The 23,742-nt window shown below is 41.0% G+C and overlaps 1 protein-coding gene across 2 annotated transcripts in view; it reads left to right on the top strand.

Moving 5' to 3' along the window:
- SNX29 (sorting nexin 29) overlaps positions 1–23,742 on the top strand; it is a 453,573-nt gene that overhangs the window by 53,569 nt on the left and 376,262 nt on the right. For both annotated transcript variants that reach the window (XM_090023172.1, XM_090023173.1), the window contains 2 exons: positions 12,176–12,239; positions 12,943–13,071. In XM_090023172.1, the coding sequence (XP_089879298.1) occupies positions 12,176–12,239; positions 12,943–13,071 (193 nt within the window). The remainder of the gene's footprint in view (positions 1–12,175; positions 12,240–12,942; positions 13,072–23,742) is intronic.

Here is a 23,742-nt window from a genome sequence, read left to right as displayed (position 1 = left end):
CTTGGAAGAGCAATGTATCTACCTTAGGCAGCTGAATAAAGAGGAGGACTATTCTTATGGAAGATAAGATTATTTTAGAGTGAATGCAGTTCTACAAGTAGTATCCAAGTGTAATGATGCAATTGAATATAGGCACAGTTATTACTAAGAAAAGTTGAAATTTCCTGTCATATGGAGGGAAATGTCTTATTTTATCTTGTTCCCTTTGCTGGTAGAAAAACTGGGCAACAGGTAATTGAATTCATAAACATTTCAGTTAGTAACATAGTGTCAAAGAATGTAGTAGATAGGAAAGACCCTCTTGTTATTGATAGCAAAGGTTGAAACATGTGGCTGACACTAAAGTATCTCTGAGAATTTGTGTTCATAATTTGTAAGAATAGGCTAGATTGAAGTAAATGGAGTGGACTTTTCTCATATGTTTATATGCTGGATTGACTTTCAATGAAGAAACCTACAAAGAAACATGTTAACTGTTAAGAAATTAGCCAGTCTCCAGGACACTATAACCTGGGGACTGATAAATTTCAGGGTTCTGGAATTATTTGAGACCTTCTGTTAAGAAGAACAAGTATGTAGTTTGGCTGGACATTCTTTCACCTGCAGACAACTATTCTTAGACCTGCTCTTGTGGTCAGATTGAGGCAAAAGAGAATGGTTAAAAAGTTCATTTTTTTTTTAAAGGTCCTTGAGGGGCAAGGATCAGAAAGGACTAGAAAGGCAGAGGCTCATTTTCCTGGAGAGAGGGGAAATAGGAAAAAGACTGAAAGTTGGGAAGACCTTCTGGATCCAGGAATCACAGGATTCAAAGGAACTTCAAGTCCACCTTCTTGCACATATCTACTATTCCTCTACCATCCCAAATAAATGCTTATCCAGCCTCTTCTTGAAGACCTCCAGTGAAGGTGATTTCACATCTTCTCTAGTTAGGTTGTTCTAGTGTCCTACAGTTTTTACAGTTAGGAAGTTGTCTTCCCCCCCAGATTTAATATCTATCTGCTTTGTTGCAGTTTAAACTGTTTTGTGTTCTGCCCTCTGCCGAAAGGAAAAACAGTTATTTTTCCTCTTTTCTTATGGCAGCCTTTAAATGTTTGAGAACTGCTATCATGTCCTTCCCCTCTAGTATGGAATTTGAAATGGAGCTCAAGGCCCCAGTGTATCATGACAACCATGTTTCACATCCATTGAGGAAAGTGGGGATGATGACTGCATTGTAGATCTAGATCTTGGTGTCTTTCTGATGATTGCGTTGAATAAAGACACGCCAAAGCAATTTCCCAAAGATGCGTTAGTGCACTGGATCCTGTGATGGATCTCATTAGTGTTCATCCTCTGAGACATGGCTACACAGGTAGGGCTGTTAGATAAAAGTGACATAAGCCCTACTAAAGCAGCCGATCTGCACAGATGTTGGGTGAACTGGGTCCAACTAATGTGCTGCCCTTCTACGTGCAGCACAGCTGTGCGCTTGGCTCGGCACAGACGTATGTCAAGTTTAAAGTGAAGTGCTGCTTTTTGTTTTTAAAGTTTGCAAGCAGCTTTGGTGTTGATAGGTTGTATAGTGGCTAAACCACATAATGCAGTACAAAAAGGACTAATGTAGGACCAAAAGAAAGAACAGTCAACCCATCTGTTTTTTTCTTTCTTTAAACAGTTGGTACAGTGATAGTGGAATAATGAAATTGTATAGGTACCATATATTAGTACTTTCACTTTATTTTTTTAATAGCTGCTTGTTCTACCAAAGCTGTTTCAGTTAAAATGCTGTCATTCTTGATATAAGCAGTGCAGTAATAAAGGAATACACCTTACGGTAACTCAGCCAATTATAATCTATTATTAGTCTTTTCATGAACAGCCTTATTCCTGCATCTTCATGTAGCAATCTGCTTAGTTTGTATGAAAATGTAAACTGGTTTTGTATTCACATTTACAATTTATCCCTCTATACTTTTAGACATTAAGGAAATAGGCTGTAGAATAGTGATTCTCAACCAGGGTGCCATGAGATTTTTTTCCAAGGGTGTTTCAGGGTGAACTCAGTGTTAGCATTCTTAGGTGTGCAAACCTGATTCACAGGATAACCTGGAGATTTCAAGTAAGAATCCATAGTGCTAAAAACCTTCTGACCTGTTGTGATCTTCTGAGTTCTTGGCAACAGGAAGAGTGCTCTATTATTTTTCTGTAGTCAGGAAAAACAAGTGAAAACTAAAAGCTGACATTTTCCAAGGAGTGACTTGAACCTGAGGAAGGGTGCCTGGAGTCTAAAATGATTCAAAACAACTTCTCTAGGAAGTATGTTGTGCTTCACATACAATAGTTATTCTTAACTTGGGTGTCATGCAGTCTTTTTAAGGGTGCCATGGGGTACCGCTCGGTTTTGGCCCTGTTAAGTGTGTAAACTCTTGAACAAGATTCACAAGAGAAACCGAGAGGTCTCAAGTGGGAATCCAGAGTTCAAAATCATTTTGGCCTTCTGTGATCTTTTTGAGTACTTTGCAAATGAAAGGTACTTGATTTTTTCCATAGTTAAGGAATGAGTGAAAGCTAAGAGCTGTCATTCTCTGAGGTGGTGGGGGGTGAGGGGTGGGCTTGAGTCTAAAAAGTTGAGAACCACTAGCTTAGAGGCTTATTTCTAAGCAAGACCCTTTAAGTCTCTTATGATATTGTACTTGTTACTTATTCCCTTGTTTATAATTCTGGCTTCCATGAGAAAAATAGTATGAAATTACATTTTTCAAGGTGCTTAATTTGTTGTTCTATTGATTTCTGATTAAATAAATTTATTTGGTTAGGGCTGGGGAGAGAATGGTAATTTGCTCAGATCATTCATTAAACATACTCTATTTTTTTTTAAGTTTTTGAAATGCTACTGGCTTGATTCCTTGAGGGTTGATGCTGTTTCATTCTACTCATGAGGATAAAGTTGTTGCTTTAACTTATTTCAGGTTGTGTTTTTTGTGATTGTAACAGGGTGCCATCTCCAGGGGAGGTTGAGCAAATTCCTTGCATCCTGTTCTTAGGGCTGTCCGCTCTTTTTTCACTGCCATGCTTTGATGTAAATGGTTATTAAAGCACAGGAGGCTGCCATGATCTTATGCTAATGATCTCCAGGTGTCGGGGGGGTCTGTGCCTGAAAGGCTGATTGCCTGGCTTCATTCCTCCCCTACTACCAAGTGATGCATTTGACTAAAGCAATATGAACCATTTCCCTTTGTCCATCATCAGGAGGATATAAACATTCATCTAGTCCAGTCCAGTTTGAGCAGGGGGTTGGACTAGATGACCTCTTGAGGTCCCTCCTGACCCTTACTTTCTATGATTCTATATATTGCTTTGAAGAGGACCGTGCAAAATCAAGTGATTAAATGAAACACTGATTAAGTGAAACACAGCTATGAAGAATATCAAGAAAATTGTATTTCAGTTGTGGGTAATCAAATTGGTTCTTATTTAAATTGTTGTCAGCTGATAATGTTCATTTATTTTTTCAAAACGAATCTGATAGACTTCTGAACTTCCACAATATTGTCACATTTCATTGAAATATATATATTTAAAGTCTTCAAAGTTCTTTTTGTTGTGCCTTGTATTAGAGATGAATATTGAATCTGGAGTTGTGATGTTCATAAAGAATCATAGAAGTAGGGTCGGAAGGGACCTTGTAGATCTTCAAGTCCACCCCCCTGCCTGGGCAGGAGAAAAACTGGGCTCAAATGACTCCAGCCAGGTAGGCATCAAGCCTCTTTTAAAGACCCCCAGGGTAGGAGCCAGCACCACTTCCCTTGGAAGTCGGTTCCAGATCCTAGCCGCTCTGACTGTGAAGTAGTTCTTAAGGCTGTCTAATCTAAACCTACTCTCCAACAACTTGTGGCCGTTATTTCTTGTTATGCCAGGGGGCACTAGGGGAAACGAGGTCTCTCCCAAACCCTTCTGTTCCCCCCTAGTGAGTTTATAGACTGTCACCAGGTCCCCCCTCAGCCTTCTCTTGTGAAGGCTGAACAGGTTCAGGTCTCGCAGTCTGTCATTGTAGGGCCTGCCCTGTTGTCCCTGGATCATGTGAGTGGCCCTCCTGTGGACCCTTTCAATGTTGTCCACATCCCTCCTGAAGTGGGGGGCACAGAACTGGATGCAGTACTCCAGCTGTGGCCTGACCAGTGTTGCGTAGAGGGGGAGGATCACCTCCTTGGCCCTACTTGAGATGCAATGCACCTGTGGCTGCACGACAAGGTCCAGTTAGCCCTGTCAACCGTGACCTCGCATTGTCGGCCCATGTTCATCTTGGAGTCAGTAATGACTCTAAGATCCCTTTCTGCCTCCATGCTCTCCGGAAAGGAGTTTCCCATCTTATAAGTGTGCTGCTGGTTACTACTGCCCAAGTGCAGCACCCTGCACTTGTCAGTATTGAAGCGCATCCTGTTTTTGTTAGCCCATCCCTGCAACCTATCCTGGTCTTGCTGTAGTCTTTCCCTCCCTACTAGTGTGCTCACCTCACCCCAAATTTTGGTATCATCAGCGAATTTAAACAGGTTGCTTTTCACTCTGTCGTCCAAATCGCTGATAAAGAAATTGAACAGCGAGGGCCTGAGGACTGAGCCCTGGGGGACTCCGCTGCCTACTTCTCCCCAGGTCGAATATGACCTGTCCACCATCACCCTCTGAGTACCACCCTTCAGCCAATCTGCAATCCATCTGACTCTATAGGCATCAGTGCCACAGTTGCCTAGTTTTTTAATGAGGATGGGGTGGGAGACAATGTCAAAGGCCTTGCTGAAGTCCAGAAAGACTACGTCCACGGTGACACCTGAATCCAATGCTTTCATGACCTGATAATAAAAGGCAATCAGGTTGGTCTGACATGACCTGCCCCTAATGAAACCATGCTGGTTGCCCTTGAGCATCATCTCTGAGGCCGGCTCATCACAGATGTGCTCCTTGATGGTCTTCTCAAAGAGTTTTCCTAGGATTGGGCTAAGACTGATGGGCCTATAGTTGCCCAGGTCCTCCCTTCTCCCTTTTTTAAAGATGGGGACCACGTTGGCTATCTTCCAATCATTAGGCACCTGGCACCATGAGCACTCGTAAAGCCGTGCCAAGAGCCCTGCAATAACCCCTGCTAGCTCCCTCAACACCCTGGGGTGGAGAGCATCTGGACCCGCTGATTTGAACATGTCCAGCCCCTCCAGAAGCTCTCTAACCCAGTCCTCCCCAACCTGAAGTCTGGAGGCGTTCCCCTCGAGTCCGTCTTGCATCACAGTGGGGAAGTCCCGGTCCCTGCACAAGAAAACGGAGGTGAAGAATTGGTTAAAGAGGTTTGCTTTCTCCTCTGGCATGACCACCAAATTGTCCAGCTATCTTGCAGGGGCCCCACATTTCCCGGTGCCTTCTTCATCCTCCCTATATATTTGAAAAAGGACTTTTTATTATCTTTGATCTTGGACACTAGTCCTAGCTCTATGTCTGCCTTAGCTTTCCTGACAGCCCCCCTACAGGCCCGAACAGAGGAGGTATACTCCTCTTTGGAGATAGCACCCCCCTTCCACTGGTTGTGCACCGCCTTTTTGGTAATCAGGCATTCCTGGATGCCCTTGGTGAGCCAGGGGGGCTTTTGGGCACTCTTGCCCCCCTTGCTTCTTGTTGGGATAAAATGTGGAAATCTGGTAGGTAAGTACTTAGTGAGTGCAACATATCATCAGTGCTTTATATTATATCTTTCTGTATGTCTCAGGTAATACTGGTCTAATTTGTTTTAATTCTTTACAAGTGAGGGAATGTTTAAAATTTTACAAAAGTTTCAGCTAGTTAACATACTTTCCTAGTTATACTTCTAAAGAGAATCTAGTAGATGCTTAATATTGTGGTGGGCAACACTTTAGGAATGCTTTCTTAACACTAAACCAATAACAGAGTACAATTTTATTTCTTTATGCACATGAAGGATAAAGGCTGTTTCACCTTTACTCTTCTGTTTCACTTTCTCACAGAGAAGAACCATAACATCTTATTTTTGGATTCATTTGTAATCTTGATTCTTCTAATGCCCAGTAAAGCTGAAACTATCTTTTCACATAGCTTGACTGTAGAAGATTGAAGATTTAAGCTGTATTGCACCATTTTTGATTGACACCCCTGTTTGGAACTATTTGGCTGTTCAGTATGTAAATGTGAGTGAATACTCGCATAGAAATGGGAAAGGTGTGATATAATGAATTATGCCTACAATTTATGCAAAGTGAAACTGCATTTCTCACTCCTTCCTGGTATACAGTAAATTGTAAAAGCCTTTTTCCATTAAAAAATAAAGATTTTGAAGAATGTTATAGATAAAAAAGATGAAGATATTCAAGAAGTAAAACATTTATAAGTTTTAATTAAAATTAAAAGGAGAGAGACACTGCTATTTAGCTTCATCTTGTAGATTGGGACTTGGTAAAGGAAAATAACCCCAGGAAAATAAACAGGCAGTAATTTAGGAAAATAACAGGCATTGAATACCTTGGAGAAGTGTCTCTGTAGCCAATTCCATAAACTAATGTGTACAGTTTTTTGACAGCCGTCTTTAATATGTTGATGTCTTTTTGACTCTTGATATCTGAATATTTTCCTAGCTATTGCAAGTCTGGTCCTTCATATACATGCTTGTTAGGAGATATTGAAACATCACTCAAGGTACTGAAATAATGCTGCTGTTGTGAGTTGAAAGGAATTTATTTTTTTTTCAAGATTGTGGCATATTCTTAAATGGACCAAAATAGTTTTAGACTATTACTTGTTCTAGAAGTTTCAGGCCAAGACTGCATTTTGCTGCCCTTTCTGAGATCCAGTAAGAAAACTTGAAGACGTTATTTCTTGAAAAATGAGAAGAAATCTTTCATTAAATGGCCATTATACCAGAATTTATGGGAAATAACAGAAATTCATACATTGTGGGAATGGTGTTCATACTTCTGTGCAATAAAAATAGCTTTATCCCTCTGATGGAGACTGCTTTATTTGCTCTCCAGGCTCTGAAACATGATTTTAAAGGGTGCAATTTTAGTTACCAACATTGCCTTGCAGCATTCACTGTTTAAATTACAGAATGCAATTGCAAAAGTGCAATTAAAATCTTGTATGCTTTATATGCAGAGGATGGGAAAATGAGTAGTTCCCTGCATTTACTACCGTATGTGCCAGTAGTAATTCTTCTAGAAAAGTATATTGGTGTACATGATCACAGATGAGATGGGTGTGGTGGTGCCTGAGAGCAGGGCTTACTCTGAACAACTCCCTCATTTCAGTTGCCTGCTTTTCCACCTTTTTTTCTTCCTTTGCCATTGTTTTGCCTGTCTTAGTTATTTCCTAAACCAAGATTTAAGTTCCTTTGTGGGCCCTGATCCCTGATTGGGATCTTAAGATGCCATCAACCATATATATATGAAAATGCTACTATCTGCTTGTAATTGCCAACAGTTAGGTGTGTTTTTCAATTTGGTGTGAATGTTTGGTCATTTGAAGGAGTTGACTTACTATTATAAATTTTCATTAGTATTTGTCATGATTATGCAAAATAAGGAAATCCTAGTTTATACTAGGCTGTGGAACTTTTTGTGTAACTAGGGTGTGTACATTATAATTGTAGTTAACATGGTAGCTTTACTAGTAAATTATTAGAAAACAGATTTTAACCTCATTCCATTTTATGCTAGGCCTAGAAACAGTTTTCTTAGTTATTTGAAAACACAATTACAGTCTTCATATAGAGTATAGTTCATTTATGCATTGACAGAATAGGACTGTAATCCAATGGCAAGGAGGCAGAAGATTGGAGATCTTCTGCTTCATCCTTCTCCTGCCTTTGCAGCCGTTGAGATTCTAATATCTTCTTCTGTCTGCTCCACTGTGGAGGACTTGTAGACCCATGGCTAGGGGCTGGGCAGGCTTTATTATAGTGGTGACTTACACTCCCTGTGTTACAGCACCGTCAAAAGATATATGTGATTTTTCAGGAGGGAAAGCATTGCAGTCTGCTCACCCCACCACATCCTGGTGGCACTGCTGTTGCTTGGTCCTTGACTAAATTATTCATCAGCATTACCCCTGCTTATTTTGCAGCTAACTTTCCTTGAAGGTCATTCCTCATCTGCCACCAGTGGATCTTCTGAGTACCAGTACAGTTCTGCTGCCAGAGATGGTTTTAGTCCGAAATGATCTCAGACTCCGTCCACCCCTCAGTGAGCTGTGGAAAGTCATCAAGCAAATGAAGAAGGACACGGCATCTGGAGCTGATGGAATCCCTGCTGAAATCTTTAAGTGAGGGGGAGAGGAGCTCACATCACAGCTCCGTGCCCTCATCCTAAGGATTTGGAATAATGAGGAAATCCCAGATGACCTCAGGGATGCCATGATTGTGACCATCTTTGAGAGAGAAAATTGAGCAGCAGCCGTGCAGAAAAGGACCTGGGGGTTACAGTGGACAACAAGCTGAATATGAACCAACAGTGTGCCCTTGTTGCCAAGAAGGCTAGTGGCATACTGGGCTGTATTGTTAGGAGTGGTTGCCAGCAGGCAAGGGAAGAGATTATTTCACTCTGTTCAGCACTGGTGAGGCCACATCTGGAGTACAGTTTTCAGGTTTGGGCCACCAACTACAGAAAGGATGTGGACAAATTGGAGAGAGTCCAGTGGAGGGCAACAAAAAAGGTGAGGAGGCTGGGGCAGATAACTTATGAGGAGAGGTGGAAGGAACTGGGCTTAGAAGATAAGGCTACCTGAAGTGGGGTTTGAAAAAGGATGGAGCTAGACTGTTCTCAGTGGTGGCAGATGACATAACAAGGAGCAACAGTTTCAAGTTGCAGCAAGGGAAGCTTAGATTGGATATTAGGAAGAATTTCCTCACTAGGACGGTAGTAAAACACTAGAACAGACTACCCAGAGGGGTTGTGGAATCTCCATCCTTGGAGGTTTTTAAGACCCAGCTAGACAAAGCCTTGGCTGGGATGCTGTAGTTGAGGATGGTCCTCTTTTGAGCAGGGGCTTGGACTAGATGACCTCCTGAGGTCCCTTCCAACCCTAATTTTCTATGAAAGAAGACAAGTCTGAATGGAAATTACAGATGGATTGTCTTGCTGTCCATGACAGGAAAGATCATGGTGAGAACCCTCCTGAACCATCTCCTTCCATTTGCTGAAGAGTTCCTCCTGGAATCTCAGTGTGGGTTTAGGACATCAAGAGGCACAACTGACATGATCTTCACTGCTTACCATCTGCAGGAAAAATGCTGGAAACAACATAAACCTCTCTGTATGGCCTTCTTTGACCTGACAAAAAGCCTTCAACTCTGTCAACTAGAAGTGCTGTGGAGGATCCTTCCAAAGTACGGATGCCCACAGAAATTTGTCAGCATTCTTTGCCTGCTCCATGATGCTGTGTGAGTGGTGGTTTTCAGTAATGGATCTATTTCAGATCCCTTCAAGGTTAAGATATGAGTTAAACAGGACTTTATCATTGTTCCAACATTCTTCTCAATATTCTTTACCACAATGCCACACCTGGCAAGCTTCCTGTGAGGGTGTAGCTAAACTGAGGAATTTATGGTAAGCTGTTTAATCTCAGCTGACTGAGCTAAAACCAGGACCACACCCAGCTACCGTCATGCTCCAGTATGTTTCCAAGTGAGCATACTTGGTTCTTCTGAGTGAGCCTGAAAGTGTGCTCACTTGGAAACAGATTCTCAGGCAATTGTCGACATCTTTACCGGGGCATGCAAGAGAATGGGACTGACGTCTAACATTCAGAAGACTAAGGTCCTCCATCAGCAAGCTCTTAAAGAGCAGTCCCCAGCTCCACTAATTCAGATTCGCAGTGAGACTCTGGGGAATTTTGAGTTGAATTTCCCGTGCCTCAGAAGCCATCTCTCGCAGAACACCGACATCCTTGAAGAAATGTAACATCACTTCAAATGTGCAAGTGCAGCCTTTGGACGCTTGAGAAAATGGGTGTTTGAAGATCACAATATCAGATCCAAAACCAAGCTCGTTGTTTATCAAATAGTTGTGATCTGTACGGAGCTGAGATGTGGACAATGAACAGGAGACACCTCTGGTCACTGGAGAAGTACCATCAACACTGCCTGCAGAAGTTCCTTTAAATCCAGTGACATTACCATTCTCTCACAAGGAAACACTATGAACGTTAAGGTGATGGTTGTCCAACATCAACTTCTCTGGGCTGGCCGCATCATCTGGATGTCTGACTCCAAACTCCTGAAACAAGTTTTATTTTCCCATCTCAGTCAAGTTAGGCACATAAGAGGAGGGCAGAGAAAGAACTAGGAGGACATCCTCAAGGCCAATGTGAAAAAATGCAGCATTGTCATCAACTTGTGGGCGACTACCATCCAGGACCACCCCAAAAGGAGGAAGAGTCTGCTGCAAGGATCTCAGTACTTTGAAACCAGTGAAGTCAACAGGAAATGGAAAAGTGGGAGCAATAGAAACAGTCTGTTGCAGACCAAATCAAGAATCTGGAGCCACCCACCCAGCATGGAAATAGGCTCAAGTTGCAACAGTTGGTTGATCCCAGAGCAGCCTCCTCAGCCATCTTCAGACCTACAGAAAAGACAGTCATGGAAGATGATCATCAGCTGCAAGGGACTGCCGAAGAAGACATTGAATTAGAAGAGTTGAACAGTGTAGAAATTGGAAGACTTGGTTCCCTCTTTTTATAAACATTTAAGTGCAACAGAAACATTTAGAGGAAAAAACAGATACCAGAATTTTTTTGGATCCTTTAGAATGGGTCTGTCCAACTTCTGAACACCCCAGCTGCTCCCTCATGCCAGCACTAGTTCTTTAACCTATACTTTTATATTTTGGTTGTAAAAATAGTTGAAAACTGTAGCCTAAACTAGATAGTGCTGGCTAAAAACACAGATGGGCTGTGCATTGCATTTTGATATAGTAGGAGCTGTAGTTTGACATTTTAATTGCAAATTTGATACTGTATTTTTATTTAGGGAAAAATTAACTGAAGTTGCTCTCAGTACTTTCTGAGACCTCTCTGTAGGGGTGCGTTTTGAGTTGGAATCAAATCATAGACTGTAATCTACGTAATTTCACATGTACTTCTGATTTTGTCTTTAGAGTTGTGTTTTACAATTTAGGTTTAGAAGACTGCCTTAAAGAACAAAATGGAGGTTATTTTATGCTTAAAGATAAAGGAGCAAGTTCTGATATCCATGATCATGTAGTTGTATCTTACTTGATGAAGAATATTATAGAAGTCGCTATATTTTTATAGCTGCATGATGGCTGATTGAGTATGTAGTATTTACCAATATGAATAAGGGAATCAGACTTTGACCCTTTTTATTAAAGTCATTTAATTTTATCTGTGTTCTTTGCTCTTCAACTTTTCTTTAACATGTTAAGTTTCATTTTAGTACTGGAGTGTCTTTTCGTACCAAAAAATGGTTTGTTCCCATGGAGGTAATAAAATTAGACTGTAATTCATTATATTGGGTTTTTTGGGTAGTTACATTCCTTTTCTTTAATTCCTTCAGAATATTTCTGTTTTCTGCCCTGACTGACCCATCTTTTAACGAGTTGAGACATCTGTTGTGATTTTTCTCATGACTGAATCTAGCACTGAATTCCCAGCAGCTGTTTTCACTTTCCAGATTTGAGTATATTTTCACTGAAATGTCTAAGTCATGTCAGGAAACCACCTGTAGAAGTACCTAAAGACCTTCAAGAAAGTCAGAGGTTTATGTGTACTTTTGGCAACTCTAATTGTCCCAAAATCTACCTCTGAAACTAGGTGGAAAGAGCTGATTTGTTAGGTATATCTCATGTGAAGTAAGGATGGTAATCTGTGAGTGGGCTTGTTTGTGTGTGTCACTTCTAACTCAGATCATATTGAAAAAACAGACTGTATTGTAAGGCACCATACATGATAAAGTCATCAGAGGAAAGAGTAACTTCTGTAACCTAGGATGAACTTGTTAAATTTTGTATTAAAATCATATTCAAACTTTTTCACAATCCTAAAAAAAGTACTAAAATGAATAGGACTTAAATATATTCTTTAGAGTTGACTTGAGCGCAGACACATTTTTTTAATTGTTGCCAAAATGCATATGACTTTTTTCATCTGAAATGATAGAAAGAAGCATGATAGTTTTCTTCTCTCTTAGATGAACTTCGGCAAGCTATTGTGGCCATGATGAACAGAAAGGATGAACTGGAAGAACAGAACAGGTACTTTTCCCTGAAGTATTTACCCATTCTTTTTTTGCTTCAGCTCCTATAATAACAAGTTCTGGGTGCAAGACTGTCATCCTGTATTTCTTTTTATGCAACTTAACAAGTATGATGCTGTAGTGTTTCTGTTGAAGAGGAATGCTTGCAGGCAAACTTTTTCATTTGGATTAAAATGCTTGTAATGCTGATCTGACAGTTTTTTCCAAAGGTAAGGTTCACACAATGGAAGCCTACAGTTCTGGGCCCACATCTCCTGCTCCAGCTAGTAAATGATACTGGTTATATACTCTTGTATCTCAGAAAACATTTCTTCAGTTGTTTGAGTTATGGTAGGGAAAACAGTTTGAAAGATCTTTTTCTGTAGAGAACATGTCTCCTTTTGTGAATATGGTATCAAACACTGGGACACCTATTATATTTTGGGCCTAGAGTTGAAATAAAAATTAATGTGTCATAATTATTTCATCTACCACTCTTGGTCCTTGTCTGCATCTTTTCATAGTTTTTTATAAAATGCATTTAATAAATTTGAATTGGTACAATTAGATTAGACTAAGTGCATTTATTAGATTTGAATAATGAGATTTGGGGGTAAAATGAATGACATACTTTTAGACAACCTACTTATATTTGTCCATGTTTCATCTGTTGGACTGGTAGCTTTTACAATGTCTTAACAGATGGTACTCCCTTTTTTCAGATCTCTGCGAAACCTGCTTGATGGAGAGATGGAGCATTCAGCAGCACTCAGGCAAGAAATAGACAACTTGAGAAAGAAAGTAGCAGAGCAGGAAGAGCGACATGCAGCAAAGATCCAGGCTTTGACAAGGTAGGGAGTAAGAACATATTGGAAAACAAGTATGAGATGCAGATACACTCTGCATTGTATTTAAAAACTTCAAGCTTGAGGCTGAAGTTCAAGGTGAAGCCTTGTAAAAGTATATTTAATAAAGAAAAGACTTAAATGAGTAAATTGCATACAGAAAAAGCTAAATGCTAAAGACAGAAAGGAATAAACCAGTACTTTGGAATAGGTGATTATATGCATTCTATAATTACTCTATGGTAGGCACATGTATCACTTTTAATCATTCTCTGTTTAAATTGTATGATGGGTGTGAGAAATGTAGTAATTGTTAATTTATTATAACATTCTGTGTAACCATATGTTTGCACTCCTTTTGGTTTGGGATATTGTATTTTTCATATTTACTGGAGGAGAAAATTCCTCTTGGATGTGATGGCAGTATGGCTGGCAGTCTGTGGGCTGACAGAGTTTTTTTTGGTGTTCATCTGGCTGCTAGGCAGGTGTCCTGTTTTATATACTTGTCCCTTGTAAAGCTATTGGTTTTGCCAAAACAAGACTTTCCCGGATGACTTCTTTCTGAAGTTAAAGATATGCAAATATGTAAGTGGCAACTCTTAAGGATGAGCATTAACAAGCATGGAAAAAGCTCTTTTTCTTTCTTCATAGTAGCCTTAGCCATTTCACTCCTTTTTTCCATAACTTGTTGCCCAGTAAGTTATAACTTTGGGTCCTTTGAAGGACTGAATAAATAGGCTTTTGTATATTGTGTGTGAAAATGGAATAATTTGGTAAATTGCTAGTATACTTCTGCAGAAATTATTTTAAATCCAGTTATGGTATATTGTTACAAATTTTCTGTCTTGCTTACTTGCTTATGTAATCCATATAAGAGCAGCTTTCAGAATTACCTCATAAAGCAGATGTGTTGCCATCTCAACCAATTATGCTTGAATTGAATTGTTTGGTGACTCATGTTTCAAGGACTGTCCTGACTAAAATTCTTTTCCTGGCATGCATACTCTGATGTATTTAGACTGAAGCATAAAACCAGTTCAACACATGAATAATCTTGGTTATGATTTGAGAGTCATGTATTGGACAATTTGATTCTGGTATATTTTGTGCCCCATGGAGGGAAAAATTATAGAACTTCAACGTGTATGTTTGAAACTTAATTTCAGTGAGGACAAATGTTTATATGCCTTAGGAGTGTAAGGCACTTGACTTTCAGTGAGGTTCCCCCAGGGGGCATGCAGTGGCGGGAGCTGCCCCTCCCCTCAGATGAACTGCTTGTGGTTCTGTCCCATGCCAAGCCCCAACCCCACTCCCTCCCTCACCATGGGGGCTTTGATCTGCACCCCCCATGCCTCTTCCCTCCCCTCTGCCCCTTCCCTCAATAGACTTATCAGCTGGATGCTGCTCTTCAAGCTGCCGGGCTGAATATTGGCAATCGGATTGGTAGTGGCCGATATGGGTCATTAATAATTGGCCATTGGTATTGACTCAAAAAAATCTTTATTGGTGCACCACTATTAAAATGTAGTATATAGAAAAAAGTAGAGTAGCAGTCCTAGGCATCTGATCAGGCAGCAAAAAATTCCACCATACTTGTAGATAGTTTCAAGAGTTATGAAGCCTCAGGACAGATATTGTACTTTTAACTATGATGTAAAAGAAATTGTCCCAGGCTTGTGTTAGTGTGGGCAAAAAACTGGAAAAGAAAATATTCCACAGCTGAGCCCTGTTAAATGCATGTGCCTAGGATACCAGCATACATGTTTTTACCCACTTTTATCACAGAAGATTTGTGTTATGTGGCTAGGGTATAGAACTAGCTTTACACAGTGCAGGTTAAGACAGGTATATGGTTTATGCATGAAAACAACATAATTGGTCAGTGCCAATATATTTTTGACAGAAATAATTTCAGGTTTAGTTATAAACAAATTTTCTGTTTTGTTTTACCTTTTTTGTACACAGTATAGGTCAGTGCAGGCATGACCGTTGCACGTTACAGAATAGTTGGGATGTGCATTTCATACTATTTCCCATTATGCCATAATGCCTAATCAAGAGGTGGGGCAGGGAGAGCAGGATATCAAGTGGGAGTCTTCAGGAGTCTATCCTGGGTCTGAGCTTGTTTAATATCTCTATTAATAGTTTTGATCTTGAGGCTGAGTGCACACTTAAAAAAAAAATTCCAGATGACACCAAGATGGGTAGACTTGCGGGCAGGCTGGAAAGCAGGATTAGGATTTAGTATGATTGATAAACTGGTGAAATGATCCAAAATTAATCTAATTACTTTCAGTAAAGCCAAATGCAGAGTCCTGCAGTTAGAACAACAGTTGCATGCACAAATATAAGCTGGGGAATGACTAGCTAGGCTGCAATCCTTAGGAAAAAGACTGAGTGATTTTTATAGTGAGTTATAAACTGAGTATGAACCAACAGTGTGCAACAGAGTGCTTTTTACAAAAAAAACCCAATAGAGTATTGCAGGGGTAGGCAGTGGGGGGTACCACTTTAAAAGAGCTTAGTTTTGAGTGTGGGCCACATCCAACCCAGCCACATGCCACTACAGCAGTCGCTGCTCACCCCTGCAGTGCTGCTGCTGCTGTTTTTCCTCATCACTTGGCTGCCACTGCCACGTGTGCGGAGTCCTCTATCTCCATGGTCCATATAAAATGGGCCATACATGTGCCAACCCCTTGAATATTGGGGTGTATTAATAGGAGTGTTGATTGCAAGTCAAGGGAAGTGATTTTTCTACTCTGTTCGGATATGTTGGGACCTTATCTGGAATACTGTGTCCAGTTTTGGGTGCTGCTTTTCAAGAAGCATATGGATAAATTGGAAAGAGTCTAGTATAAGGGACAAAAATTGTGAGAAATTTAGGAAACGTGAATATGAGGGAAATTTGAAAGACATGGGATTATTTTGTCTGGAGAAGAGAAGACTGAGGATGGATTTGATAACAGTCTTCAGATACTCGAAGAGCTGTTTTTTAGATGATGGAGATAGACAGTAAACAGAACAAAAACCAACCCTATTAAATACAGTAAGAGACATTTTAGGAAGAACTTTCTCACTATATGGGTAATTGAACATTGAAAGAGATTAGCTAGAGGTTGTGGAATCTCCACCCTTGAAATTTTAAAAGCAGGTTAGACAAACAGGAGGTGGGACTATTGGACCTTCTAAGGTCCGTTCTCTTCCTGGTTTGTGATCCTGGTATCATCAGGAAAGCATAACAATTCTTATACCTCTCAAGAATTTGATAGCAGAAAAACAATGACATTTTCTCTTGTGGCTATGGAATACAAGTAAGAACAAACATTCAGTATGGTAAACTAACTTTCAGCTTGTTGACTAAAAGTTTTATATAAAGGAACAGCAGCACATCACAGTACATATTTGTTTTTTGTTGATTATTCTAAAACTCACCTAACAGTACGAAGTGTGGACTTCTACAAAAATCACTAAAAAATGAACTGGTAACATGGACACAATGATGGTATGAATAACATAACCTTTAGAGGTTATGCCTGGTTTCTTTAAATGATTCAAATGCACAAAGTTGCCTCAATTCCCCGTGAAATAGGTGTATTCATGAGTATATGTTACCACCTAAAAATAAGGCTGCTTACGGGTATAAACCCCTCCCCCCCAAAACCCAGCACTTTAAACTTGGCATGCCACAGTGCCGAGCCCATTACATGCACAGAAGAGGCATTATGTTAGTTTGACCTGGCTTGCGCAATGTCTGTATAAATTGGGCTCTTTAGTGGGGCTTTTGGGGCACTTTTATCTAATAGCTGATTGGATCAGCTATTCGATAAAAACACCAAAAGCCCTGCTGAAGCATGCAATTTATACAGCTGCTGCGGAGCTGGGTCAAACTAATGTGCTTCCTTTATTGGTGGAGCACATTTTTTTCCTTTCATATCTTCCAGCAGCCTAAATTAAATGAAATTTTAAGGTCAGTATCAGAATTTATTTTTGAAAAATTGGATGCATATATTTTGAGTGTTTTTATATGAGAAGTGAAAGGGAGCTTATTTTGGTGGAATGGAATCTGTATGTGATAATATACCATTTTAACTCAAACCTATGATGACCCTGAATATATGAACCACCAATAATTAGATTCTATATAGAGAAAATGTATAAATTTGTTACCGTTTTTCAGGTATAGAATCTAATTATCAGAGGATTGTCTTGAATTTGTTCAGGTGAATTCAGCTGTGGTTCTGGGTCATCTTTAAGCAGAAAGTTCTGTGGTTTTGGTGGGCTCAGTGCAAGAAAAAAAAAAAAAGAAAGAAAAATAACTTACTGGCAATCTGAGAAGTCCTGCAATCTTGGAGCGCCGTGGGGGAGGGGGCGGGTTAGAGGCGAGGGCATGGTGGGGTGCTTGCAGCAGGAGGCATGGAGGCTGCAGATACCTGCTGTAAGCAGCCCTGCCCTGCCTCTCCTGCTGCTGTTTTCCCTCCCCTCCTTTCACCCTCCCCCATGCTCCAAGACTGTAGGGCTTCTCTGCTAGCTAGCAAGGTTTTTTTTTTTTGCACTAAGCCCACTGTTTTTTGCGGCAACTACCATTTTTTGTGGAGCCCTCACAAATTTATAGTTTCTATGAAAATTGCAGAATCTCAAATTTGTTAGGTCCCTATATATGAATTATGATGATACATGTTTTTGTATGAACCAGTGATTTTCTTTGTTTTGTACTTATAGTTTTGAAAGGAAGATTTTTGTTTGCTTGCAGTGAACTCTGTCTTCTCAGACTCTGTATGTCAGGGAAATTTCATAGATTTCATAGACATTTGGGCTGGAAGGGACCTCGGAAGATCATCGAGTCCAGCCGCCCGCCCAAAGGGCAGGAAGTCAGCTGGGGTCATAAGATCCCAGCAAAATAAGCATCCAATTTGCTCTTGAAGGTGTTCAATGTAGGTGCTTGAACCACCTCCGATGGCAGGCTGTTCCAGACCTTGGGGGCTCAGACAGTAAAGAAATTCTTCCTTATGTTCAGCCTGAAACGGTCTTGTAGTAGTTTATAACTGTTCAACCTCATCATCCCTTGAGGCGGTTTGGTGAACAAACGTTCCCCTGGGTACTGGTGGTCACCCCGATAAACTTATAGGTGGCCATCAGGTCACCCCCGAGCCTGCGCTTTTCCAGGCTAAAGAGCCCCATGGCTCTCAGCCTGTCATCGTAAGGTCTGTTTTCCTGACCTCCGATCATGTGTGTGGCTCTTCTCTGGACTCTCTCAAGCTTCTCCACGTCCTTTTTGAATTGTGGAGCCCAAAACTGAACGCAGTACTCCAGCTGCAGCCTCCCCAAGGCCAAGTACAAGGAGAGAATGACGTCCCGGGATTTGCTTGAGAAGCATCTATGGATGCAGGCCAGCTTTTTGGTTGCTTTACTAGCCGCAGCATCACATTGAAGGCTCATGTTCATCTTGTGGTCAGTCATGACCCCCAAGTCTCTTTCTTCCGTAGTGCTAGCCAGCATAGCACTGCCGAGCCTATAAGGATGCTGCAGGTTTTTCCTCCCAAGGTGGAGAACCTTGCATTTTTCGGTGTTAAACACCATCAGGTTCTCATCTACCCATTTGCTGAGCCTGTCCAGGTCAGCCTGGATCACCCTCCTGTCTTCTGGTGTCGATGCTTTGCCCCAAAGTTTGGTGTCATCGGCGAACTTGGCCAGTCTGTTTCTGACTCTAGTGTCCACATCGTTAATGAAGATGTTGAACAATATGGGTCCAAGGACAGAGCCTTGGGGGGACCCCACTGGTCACAGGACACCATGACGATTGACTTCCATCAATTACCACCCTCTGGGTCTGACCACGGAGCCAGTTCCCCAGCCAGTGGATTGTGGTGGACCCAAGGCCACAATTGGCCAGTTTTACCAAGAGGTTTTCATGGGATACCAGGTAGAAGACTTTTTTGAAGTCAACATATATGACATCAATCTCTTCTCCCTTGTCCAGATGATAGGTCACTTGGTCGTATAAGGTAATGGGATTGGTCAAGCAAGACCTACCTGCAACAAACCCGTGCTGGCTATCCCTTAGGATGTTGGCATCTGCCAGTCCATTAAGGATGGCCTCTTTAATAAACTTTTCTAAGACCTTCCCCAGGATAGAAGTCAGGCTTTATTTATTTATTACCATAAAGCTTGAAGGAATTTGGCATCTAAGTTAATGGTAGCCAAGCTTAGATTGCATCTTACTCATTCACCCTATCGCATCATGCAGTAGTAGTCACATAAGTTATCTATAGATATATATCTAATACCAGATCTTAGTGAACATATCTTCAGTTTTTTGTATGGAATGGATTTCTGCAGTTTATCCCATTTAAAGCACTCCAGCATACCCTGAGGAGTAGTAACTTTGAAAGAAAATTGTTAGGCTCATTTAAACTTCACAAGCAAACTGAGCAGCTTGTCTAGCTCATGTCTGTTTCTTGACAGTTTTGTTGGTGCATCTCCAGAAACTAGCAGAAACAAGTAATATGGATATGATTTGTAAATAAGGTAACCTTTGTAAACGTACCCACCTTAGAATTCTTAAGCTTCCAGATCATTATTTAGATAGGAGTTTGGCTTTAGTTAAGAAATATAGAGACTGTAAGGCTTAGTAATAAAAAATAACACTTTGTGTATACATATCTTTGATTTTTTTTCTTGCTCATCTTTTTCAGGTATTTAAAAAATGAAGCAATGAAAACAATTGTGCAGTTAAAGTATAATTTGTAAAGTAAAAAATTTAATTTTTCCCTAGTATTTGCTATACCCAAGTTGATCACATTTCATTTACAAATCAGTCTTTTGGTAACTTCTTGCACTTATCTCACTTTTAAGGCTTAATTTTGAAATTAGATGTGGGAAACTGTCAGTAGGCCTGTGGTTCACAGAAGTAAAGTTACTAGATATCTAAAACTGATGATTTATATCTACAATCAAAATTTCATCTATATCAAAAATTGTTTTATTTTTCCACTACCACAGCATCTTTCAGAATTTTAGAAGACACTACATCATCACTCAATGTTTAAGCAAATAGGTCAGCTGTCAGCTACTATATAACAAGGAACCTATCTAAGCATTTGATAGAAAAATAACAGGAGGTTTAAGCAAAGGATTACTTCTGCCTGCCCTGGACTGTCTTTTGAGCCAAGTATAGTCTACCAAGTATCTGCTGGCACAAGATATAAATGAGTTTGTCCTCTACGTTGATTCTATTTTAAATCAAAGTCAATGTGACTAATGCTTCCTCAGCAAAACAGACTGAACAATCTTTTCCCAAGTACTAAACTTGTGTTACATTATGCCAGACTATAGCTTTCTTGTTTGTATAGTTTAGAGGTGATAGGAGGTTCCACTCAGAAAGATGGGAATGCTTTGGAAATGGTATTCAGGTCTTCGGAGGGACTGCGAGGGTGGGATATTATGACTATTACCTTCTTACATGAATGGATCTTAGATTTTGAAGAGGGTGGGGTGTGGTACATCATCATGTTTAATGCAACGTATCTTTTTCTCCAGCTAAAAAGAAACCAAAAGCTTTACTAATATGCTAGGGGTCTAGGACTATATTATTCAATTTACATTTGAAGCAAACACAAACATAACTTTATTGGAAGGTGCGTTATTTTGCTATATCCATATATTATGTAGAAAAACACAACACACTAAGCAAAAATAATCAAAAGATAATGTTTCTTTAATCCTGGTGTCATAATAATTAAATGTACATCTGTTTTAAAATCAAGCCTTCTTGAGCATCTTGACAATGCACCCACTGTTTCACTGAAAGTTATTTTTGCACCTGAGTTGATGTTCACCTGGGTTGATGTTTTTAGCTAAAATGAGAAACAGGGCTGTGAAATGGGAGCAACATTAAAAAGAGCAGCTAGTAGACAGCAGAATTCCACCAGAAAGAATTGCTTAATTAGTGGAACATCAAAACCATTAAAAAGGAAAGGGCGGTCATTAACACCCGTGGAATGAAGAATTTAGAAGGAATTGGGTAAATTACAATGAGCCATGAAGTCAAGTGACGCCCTGGCTGCTGCCTGAATAAAAATGCTGCTGCCACTGCCCAGCGGTTGTTTTGAAATTATGAGGTGACCAGGAATCAAAGGGGAGTGCTACTGTGTCATTGAATGCCCCTGGATCTGTTCTGGCTGCCTTGTGATCTGATTTCTTTTGATGTTTTGTCTTTGAAGAGTGATGTAACCCATATGTTAATAATTTTCTTCTGACGGATTAGTCTGTTATTATGTCCTGCCAAACTGCTGACAATCTTTTGTTCCCCACTGTTGATGCAATGACACCTGAACAGTGTTTCTGCTACCTTTCTCCTTGTACTTCACTCTTGTTTACAGGTAACACTCAAATGAAATGAGAGTGCAGATGGCCACATCTCTGATTCTGATGCTGCGTGTAAAAGCACAAGGGGCTTTTATGATATTATGTAATAGGTGTGCCAAAGCCATTGCTTTAAAAATAATATTTATCAAGTCTTGCACTGCTGAACTGCACTGAGTGAATTGCAACTTAGTTGATCTTCAGTCTTCACTCCATTGCTACGTTAAGCTTTCGTGTTACTTTGCAGAAAAAAATTATTCATATTTGGACTGAATGTCAGACATTCAGACATTTGGAGACTCTGGAAACAGAATGGTAACTTGAGAGGAAAAACAATGTCTTTTTTTTTGCTTATGTCGCAGCCAGCATTGCTCATAGTTGATAAGTGTTGGGAAAGCATCGTGTTATGACCTGTGGTTTAGTGTCTTATCTTTTCTGGCTAATGAAGTGCTGGGGCTGCTGTTAATTGAGAAGTACAGTCTTTGCTGGACAGGGTTCAATTAGGTCTTAAAGAAGCTATTATGTAAGTCAAGGGTAGGCAATTATTTTGGATGAAGGGCTGCTTAATGAGTTTTGCTCACCTGTGGACAGTTAGAGGGGTAGCCCTGGTCCTTGACGGATGCCCAGCCCCTTGGTTGCCTTCTTGCGACCAGAAGTCCCACCCCTAACCCTTGACTTTTCCCACCAAAAGTCCCTCCCCTTGCTCCTGGAAGTAATCCTCTTGGGCATTGCAATCTTGGAACCAGAAAAAAAAACAAATTGTATACTAAAAATCATTAATTTTATTTCAAAAAATATTTTTGTCCTGATTTATGTGTGTTTGGGTAGTGTATATAGAGGTGACTGCATAGTAGTTAAAAAAACAGTGTTACTCTTGTATATTATGTATAGGGTGTGGTTGGGGGTGTGTACGTGGGGGAGTGTGTGTGTGGGGTTTATAGGGAGGTATAGTGGTATGAGGGGTATCAGTGTGAGTAGGGTGTGGGGGTGTGTGTGAGCAGGATACAGTTGTTGGTGTGTGGGATTTCTGGAGGGTATGTGAAGGAGGGTGTTGGGTGTGAGGGAGTATAGGCCTCCCACATGCCCCCCAATTTCTCCCTGCAGATGACCCCCTCATGTTGCAAAGCCCCCACTGCCAGCAGCGGTAGGTAGCAGGCCCTTGTGTTGGTTATGGCCTGCACAGGGTGGAGCCCCCCCAGTGGCATGCACCTCTGGCCAGTTCTGGGAGCTGTGTCTGGAGGCAAGGAACAGGGCCAGGCCAGCCTGCCTCCATCGCGTGTGGCTCCCTGAGGCTTATGTGCCACTCTTGGCCATAGCAGCATGCTGTGAGGGGGAGCCCCGTGTAATGGAGCCAGCAGCCTCACCCCACTTCCTGCCACCATGTGTAGCTCCCAAGACTCCGGTGGGAAGCAGGGAGTGGGGCTGAACCCATTTGGCTTCATCATGTGGGGTCCCCTGCCACTTCTGGCACAGTCCTGGAAGTTGCACATGGCAGCTGGGAAGGCTTCCAGCTCAGTTGCATGGGGCTTCCCCCTGGGCTGAGGGAGTACAATTAATTGGGTGCCCACAGGCTGGGTGAAATTGCCTGGTGGGCTGAATTCAGCCATATCCTGCCTGCCCCTGATGTAAGTAATATATTCGAGAGAACGGTTGATATTGATAATCTGGTTAACTCTTGCTCTCTCTTCTAGCCCCATTGGAGAAGTTCATGGAGAAGGTTAGATAAGACAGTTGTAACATTCTTTTGATCCTTTGGTTTTCTTTAACCTTGGTTAACGTGGTTATGGGCCTGAAGAGAGGGTAAACAACTGCACTGGTTACTTGAGTTAATAATGTATTTCTGGTAATGGATGCAAATAAAGGACCCATGCTCTTTTTAAATCTGTCAGCAGCCTTTGATACTGTTAACCATGAGATTTTGTTGGCTTGCTTGTGGACACTAGCAGGAGTGTATACAGTTGATTTTGGCCACATACATTCAGTTTCTACTTGGAATTTCTCTTGGAAGAGTGAATGTCTGTACATTTTCCCTTTTCAGATAACCTGCAGCACAGTCCTCTGACATCTAGACTGCTCTGCTCCTGGTCTCTACCTCTTATCTTCCCTTCCCTCCTTTCCCCTGGGAGTCAGTCTGTTACTTGAACTAGACTTGGAACACACCTCCTTCACAATCTTTACATTGGGCTGTGCTGCAGGAAGACCGGCTGATCCTGAATAGTCTGGGTCAGCCAGTCAAGCAGCTTTGTGTCTTTACATGGTTGCCCTCTGTCTCCAGGCAGACTGAGGAAGCCTCCAGAGCATGCTGAGATGTGTATG

The sequence above is a fragment of the Crocodylus siamensis genome, chromosome 12, assembly GCF_052110815.1.
Source record: "Crocodylus siamensis isolate JL-2025a chromosome 12, ASM5211081v1, whole genome shotgun sequence".
NCBI lineage: Eukaryota > Metazoa > Chordata > Crocodylia > Crocodylidae > Crocodylus > Crocodylus siamensis.
This window is presented reverse-complemented; position numbering and strand designations above follow the sequence as displayed.